This window comes from Ictalurus punctatus, chromosome 1, assembly GCF_001660625.3.
Source record: "Ictalurus punctatus breed USDA103 chromosome 1, Coco_2.0, whole genome shotgun sequence".
Classification (NCBI taxonomy): Eukaryota; Metazoa; Chordata; class Actinopteri; order Siluriformes; family Ictaluridae; genus Ictalurus; species Ictalurus punctatus.
This window is the reverse complement of record NC_030416.2, coordinates 27,834,116-27,861,752: the sequence shown is the minus strand read 5'-3', so window position 1 is coordinate 27,861,752 and position 27,637 is coordinate 27,834,116. Positions and strand designations below refer to the sequence as shown.

The window sequence follows — 27,637 nt, the reverse complement described above, 5'->3', positions numbered from 1 at the left end:
ACCTATTCACAGTTTATAATAAGGGCACTTCTGTCTGTGGATGCAGCAAAATGTTTTGTTAATTTTTTTAATATTATGCTATATTGATGTGTCATAATAAGGTCTTTTAATTGAAGAGAATGAATTTAAATGAAATGAATTGTAAAAGTAAAGAATAAAACATGACATTCCTGTTAGAACTTCTAACATTATATGACCAAAAGTATGTGGACACATGCCCATTACACCTTTATGTGGTTCGTCCCCAAATTGTTGTAGGATGTCCAGCTGTATAGGATGTCTTTGTAGGCTGTAGCATTACAATTTCCCTTTCACCTGAATTAAGAGGCCTGGACCTGTTCCATCATGACAGTGGCCCTGTGCACAAAGCAAGCTCCATGAAGACATGATTTGTGAAGGTTGGAGTGGAAGAACTCGAGTCTCCTGCACAGAGCCCTGACCTCAACCACACTGAACATCTTTGGGATGAGCTGGAGCGCCGACTGCACCCCAGACCTCCTCTCCTAACATCATTGTCCGATCTCACTAATGCTCTTGAAGCTGAATGATCACAAATCCCCACAGCCACGCTCCAAAATCTAATGGAAAGCCTTCCCAGAAGAGTGGAGGTTATTATAACAAAGAGGGACTAAATTTGGAGTGGGATGTTAAAAAAGTACCTGTGGATGTGATGATCAGGTGTCCACAAACCTTTGGCCATATAGTGTGATATAACGGCCATAAACAATTATCCCTGCAGTCCTGAAGACTCCCATGTGTGGAAAACTTAGTGACTATAAAAAAAAAAAAGTGCTGACACTAGATACTCCTTCCATGATTAAATATCTAAACATCTCCATTTGAATCATTATATATTTTCTACGGTAAATAACAATAATCTGTTCATTATTAGTTTTAAGTATATGGCACATCTACAGTATGTCTCTGTGTGTTATCTGTTGCTATAGAAGAATCAATACAGTCAGCATGAAGAATGCAACCGTGCTGCAGCAGAAGCAAAAACTAAATTTGTTCATTTATTTGCTGGTGTAGGTTTTTAGTTAGAAATGTTAGTTTGTCCCCGTCTCTGACAAACATTGCAAAATATGCTGCTCGTCACTGCAGAGACCCTTTTTCACTACAGTGTCCTCTTATCCTGAAGCAGTTTTTTTACACTATAGACTCAAACTAGTTGGCTAACCTAGTACACCTGTATCTAAACACTCATCTGCTTAGTCTGTTCTGGTTGGATTTCTTCTCCTGCTCTATCTGTGTCAATAATTATTTTTATTTTATTTTTTTAAAAAGTGTTTGTTATAGGCACTAGAGTACAGAACGGCATAATTGTTATCCAAAATGCCTAATATGGGAATTGTTGAAAAACAAAAACAAACATGGCTGCCTGAATCTAATTGGACACTTAGGGGGCTTCCATGCTGGCAGTTTAGTCTGAAACAGAGCACGGTTTGCATGAAAAACTGGTAACGTGAAAGCTGTCATGCGGACCGGGAAGCACAACGTGGTACCAAAACCGAGGCTACTTGCAGGAGGCAGTCTGAGTCCGGTTGCTCTGGAGCTGTGCCGCGATTACCTGTGAATGTGAACGCAACTCGAACGCCAGTCTGCAGTTCTTCAGGAAGTAACGCGCATGTGCGTTAGCCGATGACGACGACATTAATTTCGACAACACACGTGTACAATGAGTGGCAGGGGAGCATTGGGTGACACAGAAGGGGTCCACTTCTGTGCATAATAGCACCAAATAATTAAAAATATGGGGGAACACAACGCGACTCGCATTGTGTGTTTGCGATGACGTAAGATGAATGCAAATGCACCAGAGTTCGATAGAATCGAGCGAGTCTGAAACCAGACCAACGTCACAGGGGGCGCCGGGAACAAGCGCGCTCAGATTCGGACCGCAGCAAACTTGCCCAGTGTGAAAACCACCTAAGAAAGTGCTTTTCCTGACTTCCTCTCAGTAATGCTTGCTGCTTGTGCACATCACATCACCCAAATGGGTTATGACACTCCCTTCACCTAGCAGGCATCAGATTTGTGGGTTGGAGTGTTGTTGCCTCCAATCTAGTGGTCATGTTTTCATATGCCTTGTAGACTTGAATACATTTGGCACTAATGCATCGCCATAATTCATGAACTCTTACTGTACTGCTGAGACGAGCAGGCTGTCAAATCCTGGTGGTAAGCAGCTCTTTTACACGGATGAAATTGCCTGCATATGCCTGAATGCACTTCTTTCAGTGCTTTCTATCCGTCATCCTCTGAGAGATGACTTATTCTATCGCATATACCAGATTGCTGGTAAACATACTGGCTTAGTCACTGCTCCCTAAAAAATTTTTTGAAGCAAAGCTCAGCATGACTTCAGGCATCTCTGCTTGGGATTAGCTAGGTTCTTTTTCTAAGATTGTTTTTGCATTAAACCATTTTCTGTAAAAAAAAAAATAAAAAATAAAAAAATAAAAAAAAATAATAATAATAATTTTTTAAAAATGGCAAGCAGGTAGTGTTGCCTTTTCACAGCTCCAGAACTCAGGATCCTGTGCTTTTTAAATTATTATATGTGTGGCATTTTGCATGTCCTATGTCCCATGTTGGTGCGGGTTTCCTCTTGGTTCTCCAGTTTTCTCCCACTACCCAAAAACAAGCCAGGCGGTGGATTGGCTTGAACAATCTTGCCCCTAGGCGTGAAGCCGTGTGTAAAGGTGTCTGTGCATGGAGCCCTGTGATGGACTGCCATCCAACCAGGATTTGCCTATTGTTCCCGGGATCGGCTCGGATACACGGTGACCCTGACCAGGATACAGCACTTACTGGAAGTGATTGAATGAATTACGAAGAAACAAAGATGTGATTAACAAAAATAAAAGCTCTTGCTCTTCAGAGGATGGCCAAGTATCAGGAGAGCCTTCTCTTCAGGGAGATCTCATTGATTTTAGCGTACTGTGTGTGTGGCTCATTCGGCTGTGAGAGCAGACAGAGCTGGAAGGTTAGAACAGAGGAGGTCAAGTCAGCGAAACTCAAAGTGACAGGGGGATATGGGCTTTTCAGCGAGCATGCAGCATGGGGGCTGATTTACTTCTACATTTTTAATACTTGAATTTCAACCAAATTAGTAGTTTCGCACAGCCATAAGAAATCTTTTTACTTGTGTTACCTCTTCCAATTTCCCTGACACAGCACCAGACAGGCTATCCAATGACCGCATCGAGCTTGTTTTAATAAACAGTAGGTGGCCTAAGCGAATGCCCCAGGAGCTCTGCTTGGGTTTTTCAGGACCTGTGGTGGTTGTAGTCACTGTGGGTGTTGTTCTGTCAAGTCTTCTCACTGTCACCCTTGAAAAGCCACCAGGCCGCCATGGGAGAGTGCAATGAGGGGGTGAGGGAAAGAGGGAGAGAGGGAGGGTGCTTTACCCCTGCTGTGATCAGAACAAGCACTTCAGATCAGGAGGCAGGCCTGCAAAGAGTCAAGAGGTTCCCGGTCGAGACGGGACCGCAGGCTCACACTGTGCCAGTCACACACATATACACACACACATATACCCACAAACAGATGCCTCTCAGGCCTGCTCCACTGCACACACTCTGAACAGGCTCTGTATCTAACATCGTCCCACTGATGCATATCAAACTGTATTTGTTGACCTAAAGGATACAAGGGATTTGACTGTGGTTGGGATGAAGGTGAGTTTATGAAATGGTTTCTGTAATGTTGCGAGGTTAGGCGCATATGAAAAATTGTACATGCATGTTATTTCCGGGTCATGTTATTTTCTACATCTTTGTTGCAGGCACTGTAGGTCTATCAGGGAAACCAGGGGAACAGATTTCAGTGTCGCACCAGGAGCTGCAGAAGGAAGTGCAGCCACGTCTAATAGACCAGCAGGCTTTGGTGTCGGACTTTCTGCCAGGTGAGAACCGATGTTTGATGTGCTGCGTAATAAAGCCATTTGCTTGCAGGCTACATGTGAGATAGTAAACGAGCCTGTGATGTTGCAGTGATTTTAGGCATTAATTTATCTGAACAAAATTGTAGATTTTGAAAAGAGTATTTAAAATGGCACCAGTCTGCCAAAAAGCTTGTCTCGGCCTCAAAAACAATGCATTTTCCCATTTTATATTATCAGCGTCTTGATTGAAAATAGCAACCCCCTCATCTGAGTGGTTGTGGCTTGTGGCTGTTTGCGCTGTCTTTTTTCTTGTGCTCTGTTTTTTTTTTTTTTTCCCCTCTCCCTCGATCCTTCAGCTTTCTTCTTCAGCTTTACTTCTTTTCTCCTCCTTTCTTTCTCATAGGCTCTATGGCTGGTTTTCCTGATCACTGGGGTGCTCAGTCTCACCCCTCCCAGATGATGGACACTGGCTTCATGGGAACTTTCTCAGGTTCATGTCTATGTGCCACTGATGCCACTTTCTTTCCATTATCTTGCTATTATTATACATTTTTTTGCTACATGTCCCGGCTATGATAAATGTATCTGTAAGTATGCTTATTTTTGTTTTGGCAAACACTGTTCCTTGCAGAAATGTGTATAGGTGTGTATAGGTACTTATACATCACAGAACGCATGGTTTTCAGCAGCTGCACAGTATTAAACTTACTTGGGCTTAGATATAGTACATAATACCCTAACAGTGTCTTAGCCACAAAATTCAGTGCACAATACATCAATCATTTATATAGATAGTGTTTATATTAAGTATGCTTGGCTGGAATCCTCGATTTAGCACTAGGCCTGGGCAATATGACGATATAATATTGATGCATGGTATCATGATACGTGAACATCATAATATATTTTTAAGTATGTTCATTATCAGCAGCTTTTATAACCTCTTTGCTTTCCACTTGTCATCATAGCCAGTGTTGAATTAATGTTTTCTTGCTATAGGTCAAATAAAAAACAAATTGAAAACAGTAAAATGGTGCTTTATATAAGATGCATTTATTTGCTATTTGCAAATTATACATTAAATTCTTATGGAACAATCAACTAATTAAGACGACAATTGATGTGACAAGAAAGACAAGTGTCCGTGAAGCACAAACAATTTAGCTGCCATTCTTTCCACTGTAACAATGCAAGGACCTTGAGAATTGTGTTCATAGTGCAAATCACATTATGGTAAATGGTCTGCACTTATATAACGCTTCTTTTTTTTTTTTTTTTTTTTAACTTTAGCGGTTCCAAAGCACTTTACACTGTGTCTCATTCACTCATTCTCTCTCACGCACACACACCAATGGTAGCAGAGCTGCCATGCAAGGTGCTAACTTGCCATCGGGAGCAACTTGGGGTTCAGTGTCTTGCCCAAGGACACTTCGGCATGTGGAGTCATGTGGGCCGGGAATCGAACCGCCAACCCTACGATTAGTGGACGACCTGCTCTTCCACCTGAACCACAGCCGCCTCCTAGCATTGTTGTAATACATCATGGATGTATTACAACAATGCTAGCGCATTGTAACGCAAAAAATATATGCGTTCTGTGCACTTTATTGAGAACATCAGTACACCTCCACATTCATGCAGCTATCTAATCAGCCAATCATGTGGCAGCAGCACAATTCATAATATCATGCAGATACAGGTCAAAAGCTTCAGTTAATGCTCACATCAGAATGAAGAACAAAGTATGAGCTCTTTGATCGTGGCATGGATTTTGGTACCAGATTGGCTGGTTCGAGTATTTCAGAAAATGCTGATCTACTGGGAATTTCACACACAACAACCTCTAGAGTTTACAAAGAATGGTGCGGGGAAAAACATCCAGTGAGCGGCAGTTCTGTGGGTGGAAAAGGCTTGTTAATGAGAGAGGGCAGAGGAAAATGGCCAGACTGGTTCGAGTCTCTAGGAAGGATATACAGTATCTCACAATAGTGAGTACACCCTCACATTTTTGTAAATATTTGATTATAACTTTTCATGTGACAACACTGAAGAAATTACATGTTGCTACAATGTAAAGTAGTGAGTCCCTCATACTGGTCACTGGAAGTTCAACATGGCACCTCATGGCAAAGAACTCTGAGGATCTGGAAAAAGAATGGTTGCTCTACATAAAGATGGCCTAGGCTATAAGAACATTGCCAAGACCCTGACACTGAGCAGCAGCACGGTGGCCAAGACCATACAGCGGTTTAACAGGACAGGTTCCACTCAGAACAGGCCTCACCATGGTCGACCAAAAAAGTTGAGTGCATGTGCTCAGTGTCATATCTAGAGGTTATCTTTGGGAAATAGACGTATGAGTGCTGCCAGCATTGCTGCAGAGGTTGAAGGGGTGGGGGGTCAGCCTGTCAGTGCTCAGACCATACGCCGCACACTGCATCAAATTGGTCTGCATGGCTGTCGTCCCAGAAGGAAGCCTCTTCTAAAGATGATGCACAAGAAAGCCCGCAAACAGTTGTCTGAAGACAAGCTGACTAAGGACATGGATTACTGGAACCATGTCCTGTGGTCTGATGAGACCAAGATAAAATGATTTGGTTCAGATGGTGTCAAGCGTGTGTGGCGGCAACCAGGTGAGGAGTACAAAGACAAGTGTGTCTTGCCTATAGTCAAGCGTGGTGGTGGGAGTGTCATGGTCTGGGGCTGCATGAGTGCTGCCAGCACTGGGGAGCTACAGTTCATTGAGGGAACCATGAATGCCAACATGTACTGTGACATACTGAAGCAGAGACTGATCCCTTCCCTTCGGAGACTGGGCTACAGGGCAGTATTCCAGCATGATAACGATCCCAAATACACCTCCAAGACGACCACTGCCTTGCTAAAGAAACTGAGGGTGAAGGTGATTGACTGGCCAAGCATGTCTCCAGACCTAAATCCTATTGAGCATCTGAGGGGCATCCTCAAACGGAAGGTGGAGGAGCACAAGGTTTCTAACATCCACCAGCTCCGTGATGTCGTCATGGAGGAGTGGAAGAGGACTCCAGTGGCAACCTGTGAAGCTCTGGTGATCTCCATGCCCAAGAGGGTTAAGGCAGTGCTGGAAAATAATGGTGGCCACACAAAATATTGACACTTTGGGCCCAATTTGGACATTTTCACTTAGGGGTGTACTCACTTTTGTTGCCAGCGGTTTGGACATTAATGGCTGTGTGTTGAGTTATTTTGAGGGGACAGCAAATTTACTCTGTTACACAAGCTGTACACTCACTACTTTACATTGTAGCAAAGTTTCATTTCTTCAGTGTTGTCACATTAAAAGATATAATCAAATATTTACAAACGTGAGGGGTGTACTCACTTTTGTGAGATACTGCAGTAACTGAAATGATCACTCTTTGCAATCGTGGTAAGCAGAAAAGCATATCAGCATGCACAAAACATCGAACTTGGTGGAGGTTCCACTCCTGTCAGCTAAGAACATGAATTTGAGGCGATTGTGGGCACAGACTCATCCAAACTCGACAGTTGAAGATTAGAAAAATCAGTGACCTGGTCTTTTCCAGTTTCTGAACTGGCACCAACAACCATGGCATGGTTAAAGTCACAGAGATGACGTTTTCCCCATTCTGATGTTTGATTGAACATTAACTGAAATTCTTGACCTGTATCTGCTTGATTTTTTGCACTGCAATGCTGCCATGGGATTTGGCTGATTAGATAACTGCATGAATGCACAAGTGTTCCTAATAAAATGGATGGTGCGCATATATTGTAGTGCAAGCAATAGTGTAAGTATATTACTAACTACAGTAGTGCAAGAAATACCCAAGGGTATCGAGTGTGAAATACAGTATGCGGCAGTGCAGTAGGTGAAGAGGATGAGACAGGAATGTATTATAGACATGCTTTTTGGTAGAGTGGGAGCTGTTTTCGATTCTGATAGACGTCACCGTGCTTGGACAGAGACAGCTTGTTGCTTTTGCATTCCCATTTCTGTGATGACATTTACAAAAGTACACTGTTCCTCCAAATGAATGATGATGCCATTTCTTTTAGAACACTAACACCCTCTTTTAATAGAAATATCTTAATTAGCCGAATCAAATGGCACCATATCTCCGCATGTTGCTCTTACAAGTGCCTATTAGCAGATCTCGGTAAAATGTTCTTCCTGAGACAGAGCAGAGAGAATAGATTGAAAATGTCTCACTTTGCCGAGGTGATGAGTCACCCCTAGCTCAACATTCATGTCAGGTGTAATGCCTGAGCCATTCCATCTGTTGTTGCTTTATCTGACTTTCAGTAGTTGGTCTTGTTGAATATCCCTCATATATGCGTTCTCATTTCATGTATTATTATTATTATTATTATTATCATTATTCTTGCTGTTGATGTTAATAATAATAATTTTATTTATTGAAAGATCTGATTTGTACATCAGTTGTAAGGAATGATGTCCATAGAAATATTTGTGTATAATGTATGCTTGTATTTGTGTATAATCGAAAACTATTAGATTACTAGATGTCCATGCATTGTGATTTGGACTAAATAAATAATAGTAATAATTAAATTAATACTCCATGTCAGATGGAAAATTGTTTGTTAAAATAACTCAACTCAAATGTAATAATATTAACAAACTTTATTTTATAGAGCGCCTTTAAAGGCAGCTTCCCAAAGCGCTGTACACAAAATAAGCAGTCCACAGGAAAAAATTCTAAAAGTAAACAATAATAATAATAATAATAATAATAATAATAATAAAAGTAGACATCAGCAGTCAAATGCAAGTTTAAAAAAAGTATGTCTTAAGTTGAGCTTTAAAAATGCCAAAGGCCTGAGCTTCCCTAAGTTCGATAGGAAGAGGTTCGATAGGTTCGTTCCAAAGGGAAGGAGCAGAGACCGAAAAAGCTGTCACCCAGAGATTTTAAGCAGGTTTGTGGAACAGTTAACAGATTACACTGTGAGGAGCGCAGGCTGTGATTTGGGGTGTAAGGAATTAATAAAACCGATAAGTAATTAGGAGCCAAGCCATGTAATGCTTTGTATGTCAGCATCATAATTTTTAAATCGACACGGAACCTGACCGGGAGACAGTGCAAGGACTCCGACACAGGAGTAATATGATTGCATGTCCTGGTCCCAGTCAGGATCCTGGCAGCAGAGCTTTGTACATATTGGAGTTTATGGATTGTAGTTTCAGACACTCTGGCTAAAAGGGTGTTACAGTAATCTATCCAAGTGACAACGAAGGAGTTAATCAGCTTTTCAGCTACAGAGAAGTTTAGCATAGGGCGCAGTCTTGCTATATTTCCGAGGTGAAAAACGGATGCCTTAACAGAATCAAATGTAGGTGTTCAGTAAACTACTGCTGTGCTAATACGTATATACGGCATGCAGCTGTTATAAATGTCAATTAACATTTTGTGTTCCCACCCACAGGTTTCCCTCAGCCAATGGGACTGGGAACAAACATTGATGGTGGAATTGCATCACTCCAATCAGAAAAACCTTCAAGCATTGCAGACACCCAGCAACCACTAATGCTGGCTACAGAGGCACCTCTAACACCTAAGAGCCCTTTGGCCTTGTCTGCAGGTAGAGGGAAAAGACTCACAAATACACAGATATGCACAGCTCGGCACATAATACCCAGCAACACTGACCTTGAGCTAGCCTAAGATCACTTTACACATCTCTTTATTTAGTAATGGGGAAAGTTTAAACACAATGTCCTGCTAATTCAGTCTAATGTAATATCATACATTTATATGTGTGTCATAAATCAATATTATGACCCTTCTGTCTAGCTAATAATACTTGGCAGATGTATTTAAGTACTAATCTTATTGCAGCCCAAAACTCACCAACCTTTCTGATACTATGGGATTACAGCTAGAGATCTCCCTCCTGACAAACCCAGATCCATCAGAGGACACGTTCAGTAACCTGGCTTGTCAATGTGAGGCAGTATAGCCAGATTCAGAGAGTCACACAGTTAGGCTTGTTACAAACACTCACCGTTCACTTTAATTGAAACACCTGTATACCTGCTCATGTATGCAGTTATCCAATCATTCAATCATGTGGCAGCAGCACAATGCATAAAATCATGCAGATACAGGTCAAGAGCTTTAGTTAACGTTCACATCAAACATCAGAATGAGGAAATATGTTAGCTCAGTGACTTTAAGCATGGCATGGTTCTTGGTACCATATAGGCTGGTTTGAGTATTTCAGAAACTGATGATTTCTGGGGATTTTCACCCACAATACAATAGTCTCTGGAATTTACACAAAATGGTGCTAAAAACAAAAAGCACTGAGCGAGCAACTGTTTTTGTGGGTGGAAACGCATTGTTGATAAGAGCGGTCAGAGGAAAATGGCCAGATTGGTTTGAGCTGTCAGGAAGCCTATAGTAACTCAGATAATCACTCTTTACATCCATGGTGAGCAAAAAAAAAAAAGCATCTCAGAAAGCAAAACACATCAAATGCTGAGGTAGATGGGCTACAACAACAGAAGACCACATCAGGTCCAGTTTTGGCAAGTCTGTGCCCAATATATCCTCAGATCCCTGTTCTTGGCTAACAGGAGTGGAAACTGATGTGGTCTTCTGTTGCTGTAGCCCATCGACCTCAACGTTTGATGTGTTGGGCTTTCTGAGATTCTATTTTGCTCAGCATGTAAAGATTGCTTATTTGAGTCACTGTAGACTTCCTGTTGGCTGAGACCAGTCTGGCCATTCTCCTCTGATCTCTCAAATCAACAAGGTGTTTCATTCTGCAGACCCTCTGCTCACAGGATATTTGTTTGTTTGTTTTTCGCACCATTCTGTGTAAACTCTAGAGACTGCTGTGTGTGTGAAAATTCCAGGTGATCATCAGTTTCTGAAATACTCGAACCAGCCCTTCTGGTACCAACATCCATGGCACAATAAAAGTGACAGAGATCACACCTTCTCCCCATTCTGATGTTTGATTTGCATTAACTGAAGCTCTTGACTTGTGTCTGCATGAAAGTGGACAGCATGCAAGTTATTACCCTTAGCAGAAACTATTCTACTGTGCCATCCATCTTGAACTCTCAGGGTCTTTAATGGTAACATCTGCGAAGAATGGTACCACTGAGACAGCCTGTTGTATTATAGTAGGTGGTGTGAGTCACCCACAAGCACAGCTTGCATGGCAGTCGGTGTGTGCTGATTGCAAATGTGTCATTCTAAGCAAACAGAGCTTGGGGCTCAAATAGGGACCATATACTGTAGATGCAAATTGTTCCTAAACCCAGACATCTTCACGGGTGATTAAATATGTCCAGTTATGACTTTTTTAAACACTATGATACTTGTGACTTGTTATACAGGTGTTATAAGCAAAGATTTATAGACTTTATAAACAGTACAAGTAACGAAAACTGTAAGACCGACAAAGCATGGACTCAGATGGTCTCAGATCCACTCTGTTCATAATATAGTAAATAATGTATGTATTTCTCAGAAGGAGGGTGGTTTTAACTGTTGATGTGTTTCCGCTGAACATGTACATGTATTGCACCTAAAATGAGTGCCATATTGGGCAAATACTACTACATGTGTAACAGTGAGTGAAGTTTTGGTAAAGTTGTTGAAATTGTGTTACTTCAATCACAGATTTGCATTACAGGTGTACAGGTATGTAGGTATACAATGCACAGCATAGGTTGTGTGTATGTTAAATTAAGTCTGTGTATTTGAGAGGGACAGCAAAAAACAGAGTATTTCCTGATCATTTTTATTCCCTCTTTGCATATGAGGTGTCTTTGGTGACCGCTGGCCAGATGATGCTGGCTTTCCCTCTGACCTGCCCTTCACTCCCAGTGTTTCCACTGTGATCAGTCGCCATGCAGGCCATCTAACAGAGAGCCAACAAGATGCCCCTGAACACCAGTGGTCCTTCAGAGATAGTGGTCTGGGGGATAGGGATGAAAGAGAAAATGAGGGTACTGATCACAAAAAAGAGAAGAAGAAGAAGAAAAGAAAGCCCAAGGATGAAGTCTTTGACCAAACAGAAAGTAAGAGTAAGCTAGAAATGCAGAGTGAGAACATTGATCTGCTTGAGGGAACCCATCAGATGTTGACACGCAAGGAACATGATCGAGATGAAGGCTGGCAGCATCAGGATGTCAGTCGGGCTGGTGGAAGGATCAAGAAAGGCAAAAGCCGTAAGAAGATTCCAGAAGAGTGGGCAATTCATGCAGAGCCCTTTGTCCCTAGTTCACCTTTAATGTCTCATGATTTTGGAACTGAATTAACTACTTGTCCAGTACCTGGAGACATTCAAACCTGTGGCCAAAGCCTGATCTCACTCACTGAGGATTACCCTGATGAGGGCCTCATGCCATCATCACTTTCCAGTGATTTGCTTTCACTTACAGCTAGTTCTCCACCAGTACCAGTGGAAGCCAGCCTTGCAGCTCACTCAGCAGCATCCCACTGTGAGGGACAAGGTTTTTCAACCACAAGCCACTTGTCATCTGGTTTCCATGATATGCTTATGGAAACAGATAGTGGTGACATGGGCAGTACCAAAGATGCCATTACCCTCCCTGTGGCATTGAATAAAGCTGACTCTCATGAGTCTGTGATGAATCCCCAGTGCTTCGTGCCCTGTGAGGGAGTCTTTGAAGAGGCCATGTTTGAGCAAGAGCCATCCTTCATTGACCCAACAATGGGGACCCATGCATTAGCCCCTGTTGTTGACCCCTTGATGTCCACTCCTGGTAAAGGTGGTTTTGGATCATCTATGGAGGCTTTGATCTCAGCTCCTCCGTTCTCACCATCTCAAACTGCTTGGTCCCTTAACGGCTCAAACCTGAACAACCAGAGCGAGGTCTTTGGTATCTCAGGCTTGGAGGGTACTACCTATGAGGCACCTGTGCCAGGAGCTTTACTGTCACCAAAAAGCAAAACACCAAAAGAGGCCAGGTCAAAGCAAAACAGGAAGTCCCGTTCATCCTCATCAAAGAGTCCCACATCGTCTGAAGCAAAACTGCCCTCTCCACAAAATTCTGGTTTGAATCCTGCTGCTCCGCCATTCTTCCCTAGCTTTGCTGAACCCCGAGAGCATGTGACCGACCTGCCTGCCATGCCGCAAGGTTTGTTTTTGAAGGGTAAATTTTGGATCCACTCATTGCATGACTTGGTGGATCCCAAGCCTTGCCTTGGCTGCACTGGGTTTGGGTTACTGGGCTCTTTACCTCAGCCACTAACACATCTGTCCCCCTACTGGACACCCCATTATCAAGGTTCACTCAAAGTTGGCTGGCTTGGTTTGGCTTATGCATTTGAAGGGTGCCTCACTGCAAAGAAAAGAACTGTTTGTATGTGTAGGGCAAAACTGTCCCCATTAATCACATTTGATTCAGGGTGTATAATACTAATCAAATGTCAGTTGGTTTGCAGTGTTACAGGAACACTTTCTTGATCATTCACCACACTACAATCACTGTGCCACTGTCTTTTCTTACTGCCAAGCTGCACTGGATCTACCTAACAAAATAGTCCTTTCTGAACTTTGTCCTAATAACGTGTGCATTTTTTTCGTGTACCTGTTGAATGTGTAGAAATATTACTGACTGAACATTTCTCACAATGCTAACATGATCCCTGTTAAGGTGCATTTTTGGACTAATCGTTTTCTCTCTCCCACCGCCCCCCCTTCGTGTAATGATGCCATCCTCCCACTGATTGACATCTATTGCTGCAGGTAAGCCAGATATTATTTGTACACGCTTATTTGCATGATGTTGTACTGTTATATTTTACATTGTGTTGTGCCTTAAACAGGCCTCTGAATATGAATGTGAAAAAGGGAGTTATGCTTTGAATTCACATGGGTGCGCATGTCACATTTTTATAGTAGTGATTTTTACAGTAAACACTGATAAAGCCCTTAGACTATGAGCATAAGTGGGGTAACATTTTAGATAACATATAGCAAAAGCATATAAGCCTAGTGTACGCTGCCACACTAACGAACAGATGACAGGAAATGACGGCGATCTGGATGGATTTAATAATCAGCCACTGTCAGTAAGGAAATCCAACACAAGGAACTGTGTACAGCCGTACAGAAACGCTCTTCCAAAACCCACTCTTGTCCACTGCAACCCTACTATTTAAACCCGGGAAGCATAAACAGATGATGTTAAAATGTTTAGTTCATAATACCACAGTATATGATTGAATCCCAGTTATTTTCGTGGGTTATATGGTACAAATGGAGTTCATCCTTTGTAAGCGCTAAAATGTTGTCTATATAAATAAATAAATATATAGATAGATAGTGGTATGCTTCACTTCAGGCTGTTGACTGTAAAGAATAAAATATTTCTACTTACAGTTGGGCTATATTGGGATAGCATTTGGCTCCTATGAATAGCTTAGCGAAACACAGCCCCAGTAGGCACAGATCTATGATTAATGAATAGAGAGGATGAAGATACGGTCTACTTTCTCTGTGCTTATCTATCTTCATTTCCTTTTACACTCTGCAACCCCACAGGCATGTGGGTCATGGTTTCTTTTTTCCCCATCCTACTTGGTTAACAAAAGAAGACTCTCAAACTCCTGTTTGTTTAACAGGGTTTATAATGATACAATTTTTGTTTTAGACAGCTTTCTTCAAAATGATTATATTATGAATAGGGATGCATCAAAACAGATACTGGTATCACTCGTGCCCCCCAAACAATGCTCAGATACTGACATGCAATACCAGGTTATACTATGGTTATTTTCCTGACGTAAGCCTACTATACGGCACAAAGTGTCGGCGATCTGGATGTCTTTCAAAATTAATGATGGCAAGCAAAGCAATCAGATCAAGCGAACGCTGTCCTAGGTGAGAAAAATTGTCAAGAGGCATCACAGGGTGAATGAAAGTGATCCCTCTTGTAGGTTCTTGTCGTTCAGCCACTATTATTCATTGACAACCAGGGATTCTGACTTTAATAAAAGGAAAAATGTGCTGTACAGAAGCACTTTTCTGTGGAAAGGCACCAGGTTTTCGGTAACTAATGTAGCTAGCTCATCCACTGCATGTAAAATCGGCTAGTAACATTATAAAGAACGGGCCTCATCGTTTAAGTGCATGGACACACATTCACTTTTCATGGGCACTAAACAGAACTAAATAAAATGTACAATCACATCCATGACTGATTAATACTATATAGGTAATAATTTTCAAGAAAAACGGGTGCATCCCAATTGATTATGTAGATACTAGAAGGCTTGTGTCTTATTATTATTTGTTTATATCTTAAAATATACCATAAGTTAAATGGCTATGGAGGTTTAGATCGATGCCAGAGAAAGTGCTTTGATTGAGGTTTATCTTTTGAGATGTGAATGAGGTATGTTTGTGTGTCTGCTGTGTGCCTTTTGTGTGTGTGTGTGTGTGTGTGTGTGTGTCTGTGTAAGGGGGTGTGGCAGTATGACACAGCTGTCTCTGCTGCCTATGTAATTTTCAGCTCTTTCTTTGCCGGGGAGGATCTGTGTCACTTGGGGTGCTATTTATCCGCAGGAGGAGGCAGGATACCAGGGTTCGGTGTCAGACAACCACCTTGCAAATAAATATGCAATGGGATTTAAGATTAGGATTTAGGATCTACGGCAAGCAAAGATTTGTTTGGGGGGGGGGGGGGGGGGTTCGGTGCAAGGGTATCTGTGTAAATGTGTGCGCACATGCATGCCTGTGTGTGAGTGTTTGTACACGTGTGTGCATTTCATTCATATGATTTGCAGTATGAATGAGACTTATTTATTTATTTTTTTCCTAGTTATTATTATCATGATGTGAGCTGATCCTTGACCACTATGTAAATAATATTTATTAGAAGAATTAAAAAAAAAAAAACTGACAGGGCAGTATTTGTTTTTGTTGCTTGTGCACATTTTGTTCATTTTTACTATCATTTTGTCAGTGATAAATTTCCAAATTGTTCATAGTATCAGTTTGCTATCTATATCCAAAAAACTTCATGTGTAAAATATTCACTGAAGTTCTTAGGAATAGCAGGGTTGTTAAGACCTTTATCAAACTAATCTCCAGTTTTAAGTAGGGCTGTCAGAATACCAGAACTTTGATACTGATACCAACTGGGCCCTGGGGTTAAGTTTAAATGACAACCATTTTCCTAAAAGCATGCAAAGAGACATTACATACAGCAGCATCTTGGTTGCCCTTGGACTGCATGACCCCAAACTGCACCTGCTGTTGCATTATAGCTCCTGCTGAGTTAAAAGCATATAACTGGCTATTATAAGACTAAAATAGGAAATATGTATTCTGTTTGCTAATTAGGCTTGAAAAGTAGCTAACTAAAATAAATACAAATGCATATGTGTTTAAAGTTCACGTTTGTTATTAAAATGTTAGTTTGCAAGTCATAGACAGGCATATTCCCATGATGGGAAGCGCAGTGTATGATGTGGTCAAGTGGTGAGTAAAGGTGCAGGGGTGAACCAAGATATTTGTTCCATGTACAGTTTAAAAGTACATGCTAACAGTATGATTTTATGATTTGAGATTAATTTATACTCTCTGTTCAATTCCGATATACAGTAGGGTTGCTGCTATAGTCGGTGCTGCGCGGTTGCTGCAATGTCCAAAGACATGCATTGTAGGCTGATTGGCATGTCTAAATTGTCCGTTGTGTGTGAATGGGTGTGTGCGATTGTGCCCTGTGATGGGTTGGCTCTCTGTCCATGGTGTCCCCTGGGACAGGCTCCAGCCTATCACTTATTTCTAAGTGGTACAGAAAATGGATGGATGGATGTTTGTTTATCTGTTACTTTCTTTCACTTTCATAGACCTCACTGAAGTAAAACTATGTAATATAATATATGCCATATAGTTATATTATATATTATTGTATTATTATTATTATTATTATTATTATTATTATTATATTCTTTTTCTAATTGGTGTGGCTTTATTTATTTATTTACTTGGTATAACTCCAACAAATAAAGCGAAGGACCGTTATTTTCTTAAAAAATCTTTTTAATATTTATCTGGGGGACTCTATGATACTGGCTCCCCTACAGAGATGACTTTCAGGTGTGGATATGTTCAGCAGAACTATTTTTAACGTCAGACCAAATGGCTGTGCTTTCACCCTCCCCAGCATTTTAGTCATCACCCAGGCATCTGTGTCAATTTTTGACGCAAATAGAATGCTTCAGTATAAACAGAGAGCAGTCTGTATGTTTTATATTACGGTGTATAAATTGAAGTATCGGGATATTTGCGAATATAACCTACTTAACTGGCTTGTTATTTATTTAACCATTGTGCATCAGTGGTTCGATTGAACCTCTGATAAGGATTATTTAGATGAGAACGAGTCCACGGAAAATAGCTGAGAAGGTCAGCTTCTTGTGTTGCTCATCGGCAGGCTGACTTCCTTGGATAAGAGGTGTGGCTTAGCTAGTTGCTATGGGAACTGAAGAACAGCTGATGTTTCCTTGGTAATGGGGACAGATGCTGAAGAACTAGGTTTGGGGTAAGCTAAGCTTCAGTTTGCCCTTGCGAAGTGAACACATGGATGCAGACTGTTTTGTGTAATAATGTGTTATAACACATCAATGCTCAAGAAATGATATAGTCTGTTAGAGCACTGTAGGTTTATATGTAATAGTGTCGCCTTAATCATACTCATTAATTGTCCAGCCCTGCTTGCATTCCGCAAAGCCGGCTTTGCAGTTTAATGTCATCGCATCTGGTTGATGGTGGGGGTTCTAGTCACTTGCCTCTTTGCAGAAAACAAATACAAAGAATCAGAAAAAGGCTCACTACAGAAACGTATAGCTGTATTGAGAAGGCGTATCAGTGTGTTGATTATGCAGATATGCAAATCAGCCAGCCTTGGACTTGTTTCTATAATCGGCACTAGAACTTGATGACTCCAAATACGTGGGTGGTATAAGGGGGAAAATAAGAACAATCTGTACTACGAGAAGGATCTTACTCTACTTCTTGATTCAATAATAGGAAATATTGTTTATAAACACTCCACTCTCTATACTAATCCTTGAGAGGTAATTCAGAGTAGACAGTCTGCTTACCAACATGTTTTTGGGTGCACCACCTGCTGCATCGCCTGTGACAATTTTTGTGATTGTTTTTATGTAAGAGGGCCTGTGATAAGAGGGCCAAGTCAGTGGGGTCATCTGGCAAAATGACTTTAAATGTCACCGATGGATTGAATGCCACTCAGTTGGAGAAGGGCTATGTCTGACAACAAGTAGGAAAACAACAGGAGGCAAAATAGTCAACAAAATCCGTACAGCTGCGTAGATTTATTTTCACTGTCTGCTGCCTCCTGTTGTTGTCATCCTTATTCATTTTTTGTGTTCCTGAGATCAATATGAGCACAAGATCAGCCCTCCTCACACTCACTCCCCTAGTTGCAGCCACCATCATGACAAGACTCATGTTGTCATGGCAACAGGAGGCAGTTGCTTTGGAGACTTAATGAAAGAGGGCGACCAAGGAAATAATGGCAGCTCACTGGAGAGTTTATGGTGGGTGGGTTGTGGAGCTAAACATAGAACTTTAGCAGCCAGTACAAGTCCTTCAGCCTTTGGTTGTGTCTTGTGTCTCACAACCCCCCCCCCCCCCCCCCCCCCCCCCACCCCCTTTTTGTGACCAGCTGCATTCCTACATTCACTATAACCAATGTCATTGACCGTACTGACTACTGATCTGCATTGAGGATTAAGAACTGAGATTTATTTATTATAAAAGCATTTGTTTTTGTGAACCTGCTCAAATATGCTCTTCAGTCACTGTCCAAGTCCAAAAGTTTTCTACGGGATAAGCTGCAGACACAACCAAATTAAGGCAACCTCTTGATTGAAAGTTTTGCCTTCTCTGCAGTACAATTGTACAGTCCACTCTTAAAGCGGCTCTTATAGTATCTTATCATATGATAAAGGACTTTGTGTTTCTGTGTACTGTTCCTTGCCTGTGAATTGGGCAGCCTGTTACTAAAGATACATAGATCCGCTTCAAGAATGACAGTTTAAGAATAGGCTAAAATAGATTTCAGTTTTGGAAAACTACATCACCTGAGTATATTTGTCCTTTTTGCTGTTGTTTTTAATGGTTCACTGTTGTCTTTTATCTTATGATGGGTATGAATTTTACGGCTCGTAGGCATTTCCAGTGCTGTCACTCATCTACCCCAGGGAGTGTAGAAGCAGTCTCCGTACGTGACGAGATCAGAGACAACAGACTTCAATTTGCATTTTTCATGGTCACTGTTTTTCTCTCAATTTGGCATATCTCCATCTTTGTTTATCCCTCTCCTCACACTTCTTCTCTCTCTGACTGCAGTGTGCTCTACTCATTAGAAACTGTTTCACAATCCGGAGCACTCTAAAATGGCACTGATTTAATTGGCATCAGGTTAGGATTCTGACCCTGACAGCGTATGTCTTTGGAGCGCTGATGTGCAAAGCCCCCTGCTGGTAGCCTGGGAATGCACAGGTGCAGTTAAAACACTATGAGATGGAGGGTTTACCAAGGTGGATGTGTGAAGTAACAGATTATAAATCTGGAGTGGTGAAATAGAGACAGACATTGCTCTGATCAGTGCGTATTCATCAGTGCTGTAATTAGTTGCATTTATAGACTGCAACTATAGTGGTCAAGTCGCAGGTGCAGTGGCTCTGCTGGGTAGTCTCACACATACATACTTCCTTTGGGAGGAAGGTAACAGTTTTGCTGAGGTTGATAAGCAAAGACTATATTATAGACGTTTTTTGCAGAGTTCAGAAGAGGAAGTAGAACAGGAGGGGAAGGATGGGCATAAAGCCGCCAGCGTGGAGAAAATGAGTGAGGCAAAAAGGATAGGCTGTCCAGAAGAGGAGGGAGCTTATTTTTTCATGCAGCGAATAAGCTGCTACACAAAGAATCATGTGACATGAGCCAGGGAAATGGCCATCAAATGGGGAGGGCTGATGGGTGTCTGAGAGAGGGAGCACTGCTGCACTCTCACAGATTCTTGGTGAATTGTGGAGCGTATTTACAGAGAGAGGGAGAGGTAACAGCTCACACACTCATCCACTGACAACTAGACCAAAGTCGGAAGGGATAATCTCAACTAATATATTGTAACACAGAAGAAAAAGAAGGAATTTTGAAAAGAAGACAAAGACATATAAATATAAGGACTTAAAAACAATACCTAGAGGAGGAAAAGCATGTCCTCTCTCTCCAACCAACAGCCAGCATCTCCATTCTCGGAGTACAGTGAGCTATGCAAAGGTTCTTCTATGTCCACACCACCTGCCACGCAGGGATGGGATTGGGAGCATGGTGACATTGGGGCTCCAAGGAGCTTTGCTGGTACCCCACGAGCCCTGGGGCTGACTGATGAAGATAAGCTGTGTTTCTTTGACCCTCCAGCAGCAATGGGCAAGGAGTCAGAACTGCAGGTGCCTGGAAGAAGTGCAATACCTGAGAGCATGTCACTAAGCAGCGTAGGGGACAGTCTAGAGAGCACTCTGTCTTCATCTCCGTCACCTGCATCCCCTGGGATATTTACATCTTTAGAATCTGCAGGTAACAGTGGGATGATGCCTCCTGCACAACTTTCGGGATCATCTTCACAGAACAGTGATGTTCCTTCTACTTTTGAATCACTAAAACCAGCCAGTGTAGCCGAATGGAACCCATCACCTCGTGGCCTCAGTTCAGAGACGAGCCCCAAAATGGGCTCTCCCCAAGCACCCCCTAACTACTGTGTCATTGGAGTCGTTAACGATAATTACCTTGAGGGTGGAGATGAAGGTGTTGGTGGAAGACCAGTAGCTGAGGGATCATCAAATGAGAGTGAGGATGAGAGTGAAGTTCCTGAGCCTTGTTTCATGGGACGAGCTGAGCAACAGAGGAAGGCTATGAGGAGAGCCATGTCCGAGTGTTCCCATTTGTCTGTGCCAGCCAGCATTCAGCTACCAGACAAGTACCCTGGTGGAGGAATTCTGGATGAGCTGACCTCGCCAGTAGGAGGACCCCGTCGGCCTTACACCGGGGGCATGAGACGCTCACTCACCGTGGCAGACGATCAGCCACCAACACCTCCACCAACCCTCTATGCTACTGGAGATCGTAATGACTTGAATCATGGAACTGGGACGACACTTCATCTCGCCCCATTTCCACCACTCAAGAGTAACAGAAGCTTTCCACTCTCACCCATGGAGGACGTTCCGGAGGGTTCAATTGTAGACAAGGACCAGGGTGTACTGGTGCCAGTGCCTGTCACAAGCCGAGCTCTCAATGGCAGCACCGTTGGTACTGAAGGCAGCGTCAGTCTGTTCCCTGTACTCAATGGTAGGTGATGCAAGCCTATAAGAAAGCTGTAAATAACACATATTTATTGCAACAGTATTAGTAAATACCTAAGATTACATTCCTTTTTTGCCAAGTCAACCTCACAGTATGTATGCATGTCTTGGTAAACATAAATTTAAGGTAAGCATGGTCAGTGTGTGTGACAGTGGGAAACTGAAGGATGGATAGAACGGTGGTTATAAGAATAACATACTTGTTTATTCTGATTGCTGTTTGTGGGTTTTTATTATTGTAGAATTAGAGTACAATTTTCTTTTTGCTTTGCAACTATTAAGATAAAAGGATACTGGAGCACCAAAAGTAGAGGGCATTAAATGACTAGACAGAGATTGTAGGTCACTCTGACGGCACTCAGCCTCAGACGCTCCACCTCTGAAGTTGCATAGACTATTTGAATTTGAACTTACCATCTCTCATTATAGTAATTAATAGTAATAGTTAGTAACTGCTATTATAATTACACTCATTCTTGTGTATGCGTCAGTGTGCAGAGGTTTTATTAGTGCAGCATAATGCAAATATTTGTGTAAATGCTGGCTTGTGACCAGTAGCAGGCAGGTTGACAAAAATAAGTCTTTCTGAGCAAGGTATGAGCCGGTTGCTGAAGCAAGAGATAGCAGCTTGTGGACACAGACCCATTACGTATCTTTTTTTTTTTCCCTCTCTCTCTCTCTCTCTCTCTCTCTCTCTCTCTCTCTCTCTCTCTCTCTCTCTCTCTCTCTCTCTCTCTCCCCATGTGTTGCTACATGCCTATGACCTGTAGATTTCTGTCTTACAAGACTGTTTTGTAGAAGTAGTTTTACAGTCTGGGGCTTAGATTCTGACTGTCTGCTTGATTATTCTCTATGTATTTTGCATCGGTTCACAGTGACATGACTGATCACTGCCGATCACATCTTCATTAGACAGACAGACAGACAGACAGACATAATAAGAGGATTTGCTCTGACCTGCCTCAGTTTGCCTTTATTGATCCCAATAACGATGGCTGTTGAGATAGGTTTTGCTAGTCTGTTAGATATTTGAAGGTCAAAAGATTAACAGTTAGTTCTTTGCAACTATTTAATTATCAAAACTTTCAATCATTTTCAAATGCACCTTTTAGCCCACCATCCAAAGTCACATTGTAAAACATAGAATATGGTGTGTTTTTTTTTTTTTCTCCTCCTTCTCTAATTTGTTTGGGTCACAGCACCACATGTAAATGCAATTTTCTTCTCATTTTAGATGGTAATCAAATGACTCATGACTGACTCAGTCCAAGCAAAGTCTTAATGTAATGATTTTGAAAGATTACTTTGTGCTGAAGATTATAACTGAGTACAAATACAGACTGTACAGTTTCAGTGGTTGACCACAAACCATTCATTTAAAAAATGTCAGATTCAGTTAGAGAATATAGAATTAATGTAGCCCTCCTTGCTGCTAAGCAAATGAATTAGATCATTAGTATCTTTCTCCGTGTATGTGTGTGTGTACCTCAGTGGTTCAAGCTGTAAATCAACATTTTAGCTACCATCAAATAAATTATATAAACAAAAGCAGACCTTAGGTGAATGATTTTGTTTCCAAATTGACTCAGACACTCATTTGGAAAATGCAGTGTCATTGTGTACACTGAAGACCTGAACAGCAGCAGGGCTTGGGAATTGTACCTCAGACCATTTTTTTGTTATACAGCTTGCATCAGTTCTTGTGTGTATACAAGCACTCTGTTACGTTTCCTACAAACTTGCTTAACCACTGCTTAAGTAGTCTGTCTTGACCTCGTTTTAATTCATTATTATGAAGAACCAAATATTGTAATGCTGCACGATTAATCGTAATTTCTTCCTCCCACAATTAATTATGCAAAACCAGCCACGATACTGATGCGTTAGCACGCAAAATCCTTAAGCCCGGTAAGGTTGCAAATTGTTTGTTCTTCTTATAGGCTTAGTCTAGGGAAAGATCAACCAAATCACAAGTCACAGTCAAGTTATATTTTTTACCTTGTGTGACCCATCACGCTCTCTTTGGAAGTTTGCTACTGGCCAATCAGTGTTTTGTTTTCAAGCACGCTTTAAAATGCGTTTTTGCAGAAGTTCACGGCTTTGCACGCACAGCACAGCAACGGCAGATAACCATATTAACCCATGCAGTCATTCAGCTTGACTGAGCAAACAAAGTAGCAGAGCAACAAGAGGAAGGTGAGGGGCATACATTAGTTTCTAAAAAGGAATCATCATCCGTTGTTTGGAAGTATTTCGGGTTTAGAGATTGTGATGTTGACCAGGTGTGGCGTGTGCTTGAGTGTTGCATCAGCACCACTAGGTAACACCACAAACCTCATCAGGCATCTGAAAAGCCAGCATGAAGTGCAATGCCAAAGGTTGAAGACACAAAAAGCTTTAACCACAAAAAATTCCCAGCCTTCCCCAACACACAACTGGGGACAACACAACACCATATTCGCCTGGCTCGCAAAAAGACAGGCAGAACTAACAGAGGCAATCACGTTTCATTTAGCCAAGGATATGTGCCTGATAAGCAAAGAGGGGTTTTAAAAATGTCAACCCATTTGACAAAAGATACAAGATACCTCCTGTAAGATAAAGTTGCTCTGCCTGAGCTGTATGCAAAATGTAGACTGGAAATGGAGAGAGATATTTGCACCGTTGAATTACACCGTTTTTCTGCGATGTAGAACCACGGACACGTACCTGAGGCTGACTATTCATTATATTGACGGCGAATTTGAAATGAAGAGCAAATGTGACTTACTGCATTTCTGTTCTGTTTATAACGTTTTAATAATTTGGCTGTAAAAAGTGCAATATATGCTGAAGAGAAATTTAGAGGAAAAAAATAAATTCTTAATTGACAGAATAATCATGCTTAGAATTTTGAGTAAAATAATCATGATTATCATTTTAACCGTTATTGTGCAGTCCTAAAACATTGCATGCACATCACTGAGGGCAACCAAGCACTTTTGTTACCAATTCGTCCCGCATATTGAAGAGTCCAAAGTGTCTCAAATAAAAACACATTATGCAAGTAGTAATTTTCATAACAAATTATTAATATGGAGACTACAGTAAGATGACCACCCTTCTCCAAAATTGAGTCTCATTATTATGCTGCTGTACAATATGGTTATTTGTGAGAATAGAAAAGAGCTCTGAGCTCGGTAGTTCTTATTATCCTTTGTTTTGTTAGTTGAGTTAAAGAGGCTGTCCTGTAGGCTAAACTACAGCTATAAAAACAGATTTTTCTTTTAAACTTGTATCTTAAAGATATGTTTAAACAGAGGAATGTGTGCAATTGATAAAATATGCATTGTAGTGTTTTTGTCAGTCTGCAAGTAAGGTAGAGTGGTGACCATCATCTAGGATACTTATTCTACACAATAGACAAGAATAACTCGTTCAATTTGTTTTAACATTTTTATACAGTCCAAACAGAGAAAATCCAGCCAGAGGTGGAAAAAATAGAGAGCCTGGAGAAGTCTGATGTGTTCAGCAAAGTGGACAAGATGGACAAGGTTGAGAAGCCTGACAAGCCTGACCAGGTGGCCAAAGTTGAAGAGGCAGATATAAAAGACCAAAAGGAAAACAAGGATAGTAGTGACAAGCAGGATGTATTTAACAAGGTGGCCAAAGTTGAAGAGGCAGATATGAAAGACAAAAAAGAAAACAAGGATAGTAGTGACAAGCAGGATGCATTTAACAAGGTGGCCAAAGTTGAAGAGGCAGATATGAAAGACAAAAAGGAAAACAAGGATAGTAGTGACAAGCAGGATGCATTTAACAAGGTGGCCAAAGTTGAAGAGACACCTGTAGCTGATAAGTCCGTTAAACCAGACAAAACTGAGCAGCCTGACAAGACAGAAAAGATGCATGTACCTGAAAAAACAGATGCAAGTAAAAAGGCTGAAAATTTAGAGCAAGTTGAGAAAATTCCCGCTATAAAAGCTAGTGAAGGTAAGATGGATTTGTCTCCAGAGATGGACAAGGAGGTAAAGGTGGAAAAGGTAGAGTTGAAAGTGGAAACTACCAAAGTGGATGAAGACAAAACGGAAGAGGTTAAAAGTGAGAAAGAAAAGCTTGATCAGAAGCTAGATGAGAAAACAGAAAAGGACAAAGCTGAGAAAGACAAGCTTGGTGAGAAGCAAGAAAAAGACAAAGCTGAAAACAAGGTTATTGAGTCAGGCAAAGATGTAGTCCAAAAACCAGATGCTGTGGTAGAGACCAAGCTGCCTGAGAAGCTGGTAAAACAGGAGAAAACAGAAAAACCTGGAACGGAGGTGAAAAAAGAAGACAAATCTGAAAAGGCCAAAAAAGCAGCACCTAAGCCTGTGGCAACTAATGGTGCCAGAACTGCATCAGGAAAAGATCTGCCTAGTCCAGAGAAGAAAACTAAGGTAAGTCGCATCCTTTTCCTGTCATCCCAATTCTCCATTCGTCATGCTGCTCTTGCTGCTGCTAATGCTAATTTTTGTTTGAGTTGTTTAACATTCACATCTGCACGCACACACACAATCAAATTGAATTAAACACGATTAAGATCATTATATACCTATTGCCAAAAAAGTATACCTTCAAACCCTGAAAGTAATGACAGAGGACTGGTGCTCTTCATTTGAGGAAAACGGGACCACAAAATATAAATTTGAAACACTTATTCTTTTAGGCAGTTGGATTTATTTTTTTTTGTTCTGACCAGCTAATAGCTGTTAAAACACTCCGAGCTGGTCAACCTGTTGGGTTTGCCAACTGTTAATTTTTGACTTCCTTATTACTTAAGTAAATTGATCAGCTGTTTAATTATTTTCTTGAAACAACTTGTTTACTGTGTTGCAATAGTAGTAGTCATAATTCCCCTTTTTTGTCTACTAGCTCTTATAAGGTTGGCCCGTCTTTCAGCAGCTGATTGGTGGTCAGACCATGCTGTATCTTTTCAGCAAGAAAAGTATTAATCTATTAATTAATGTTAACAGAATCCCAATCATCTTGTGTACTGAAAATGCCAGATCTTTTGTCCAGCCAGAATCTCGCAACAACTTTATAAAGCTTGTTGTGCTCTGTTACCTTGACAAAACTTAATGTCTTGAGAAAGTCTTTGGGTCCAGGGTACCAATCTGGCTCAACCCCAAGAAACCATGGCAAGCATGCTGGAGACAAGCACACACCCCACTAAGAGTTCCCAAAAAACCTTAATGACCAAATATTAGCAAACCACTTGCACTGTAAAATCCTAGCTATTAATAATATTACACTACAGAGTACATCAGGTGTCCTAACACTCCTCCAGCTGCTTGTGTCCTGCTGCGGTTATTTGTCCTTTTATGCTTTTGTTACTCCTTTGCTTTCCATTTTTTGGGTTTGCTGTCCATCCATGCAGCCTGCTACCACGACAACCAAACCGAGCATGGCCAAACCTCGGCCAAGCACCGTGTCCAGTACTGCGACTGCTCCTAAGCGCCCAACCCCAGCCCCTACCTCCACAAGCACCACCTCCACTACCCTCAGCAAAAAAGCACCCATGCCCAAGGCACTCACACCCACGGCTGGCACCAAGCGTCCTGCTTCGGCTGCCAGCCGTCTCTACACCACGCCCACAGTGCCCAGTGAGGTCAAACCTAAGGTAAGTCCCTAAGATCTCTCTTAGAGAATTTATTGAACAACCCATTGCAAATCAGGTTTATTGTCAAAATGTACAGACTTTCAGCTGTTTGCAATGAACAAATCAAACAAAAGCAATTGAAATAGTTCAACACAATGAATGCCTCAACTGGTTTCCCCAAATTCAACTGAAAATGCAACTTATAATGATTTCTCCAGTCTCAAAATTATTAAACCCCTTCATGGCAAGCATCTTTAGTACGTAGTAAAGCACCCTTTTGACCTACTGCAAACGAGATGCAGAGCTTCTGGCAGCGTTCCCGAGGAATCTTAGCCTATTCCTCTTGAGCAATGTCCTCCAGTTCAGTAATATTCTTGGGTTTGCATGCTGCAACCGCCTTCTTCAAATCCCACCAGACATTTTCTATGGGGTTCAAGTCAGGTGAGTGTGATAGCGGTTGTAGAATCTTCGAGGACTTCTTCTGCAGCCAAGCCTTGGTGGAATTTGTAAGGTATGCTTGGGATCATTGTCCTGTTGGAAGGTCCAATGACGACCAAGCTTCAGCTTCCTCACAGACGGCATGATGTTTTCTCCTAGGATTTCCTGATTCTTCAATGAATCTATCTTGCTTTCTACATACTGCAGGTTTTTAGTGCCAGAGGATGCAAAGCAGCCCCGGAGCATCACCGAGCCACCACCATGCTTGACTGTGGACATAGTGTTCTT

At 41.6% G+C, this 27,637-nt stretch overlaps 1 protein-coding gene across 14 annotated transcripts in view; it reads left to right on the top strand.

Moving 5' to 3' along the window:
• LOC108271494 (microtubule-associated protein 4) overlaps positions 1–27,637 on the top strand; it is an 87,526-nt gene that overhangs the window by 40,813 nt on the left and 19,076 nt on the right. For 10 of the 14 annotated variants that reach the window (XM_053683593.1, XM_047158028.2, XM_047158036.2 and 7 more), the window contains 6 exons: positions 3,791–3,910; positions 4,293–4,379; positions 9,338–9,493; positions 11,691–13,031; positions 24,742–25,709; positions 26,690–26,932. In XM_053683593.1, coding sequence (XP_053539568.1) covers positions 3,791–3,910; positions 4,293–4,379; positions 9,338–9,493; positions 11,691–13,031; positions 24,742–25,709; positions 26,690–26,932 — 2,915 coding nt within the window. The remainder of the gene's footprint in view (positions 1–3,790; positions 3,911–4,292; positions 4,380–9,337; positions 9,494–11,690; positions 13,032–24,741; positions 25,710–26,689; positions 26,933–27,637) is intronic. The other 4 variants (XM_047158068.2, XM_047158065.2, XM_047158063.2 and 1 more) reach the window with 2 other exon arrangements.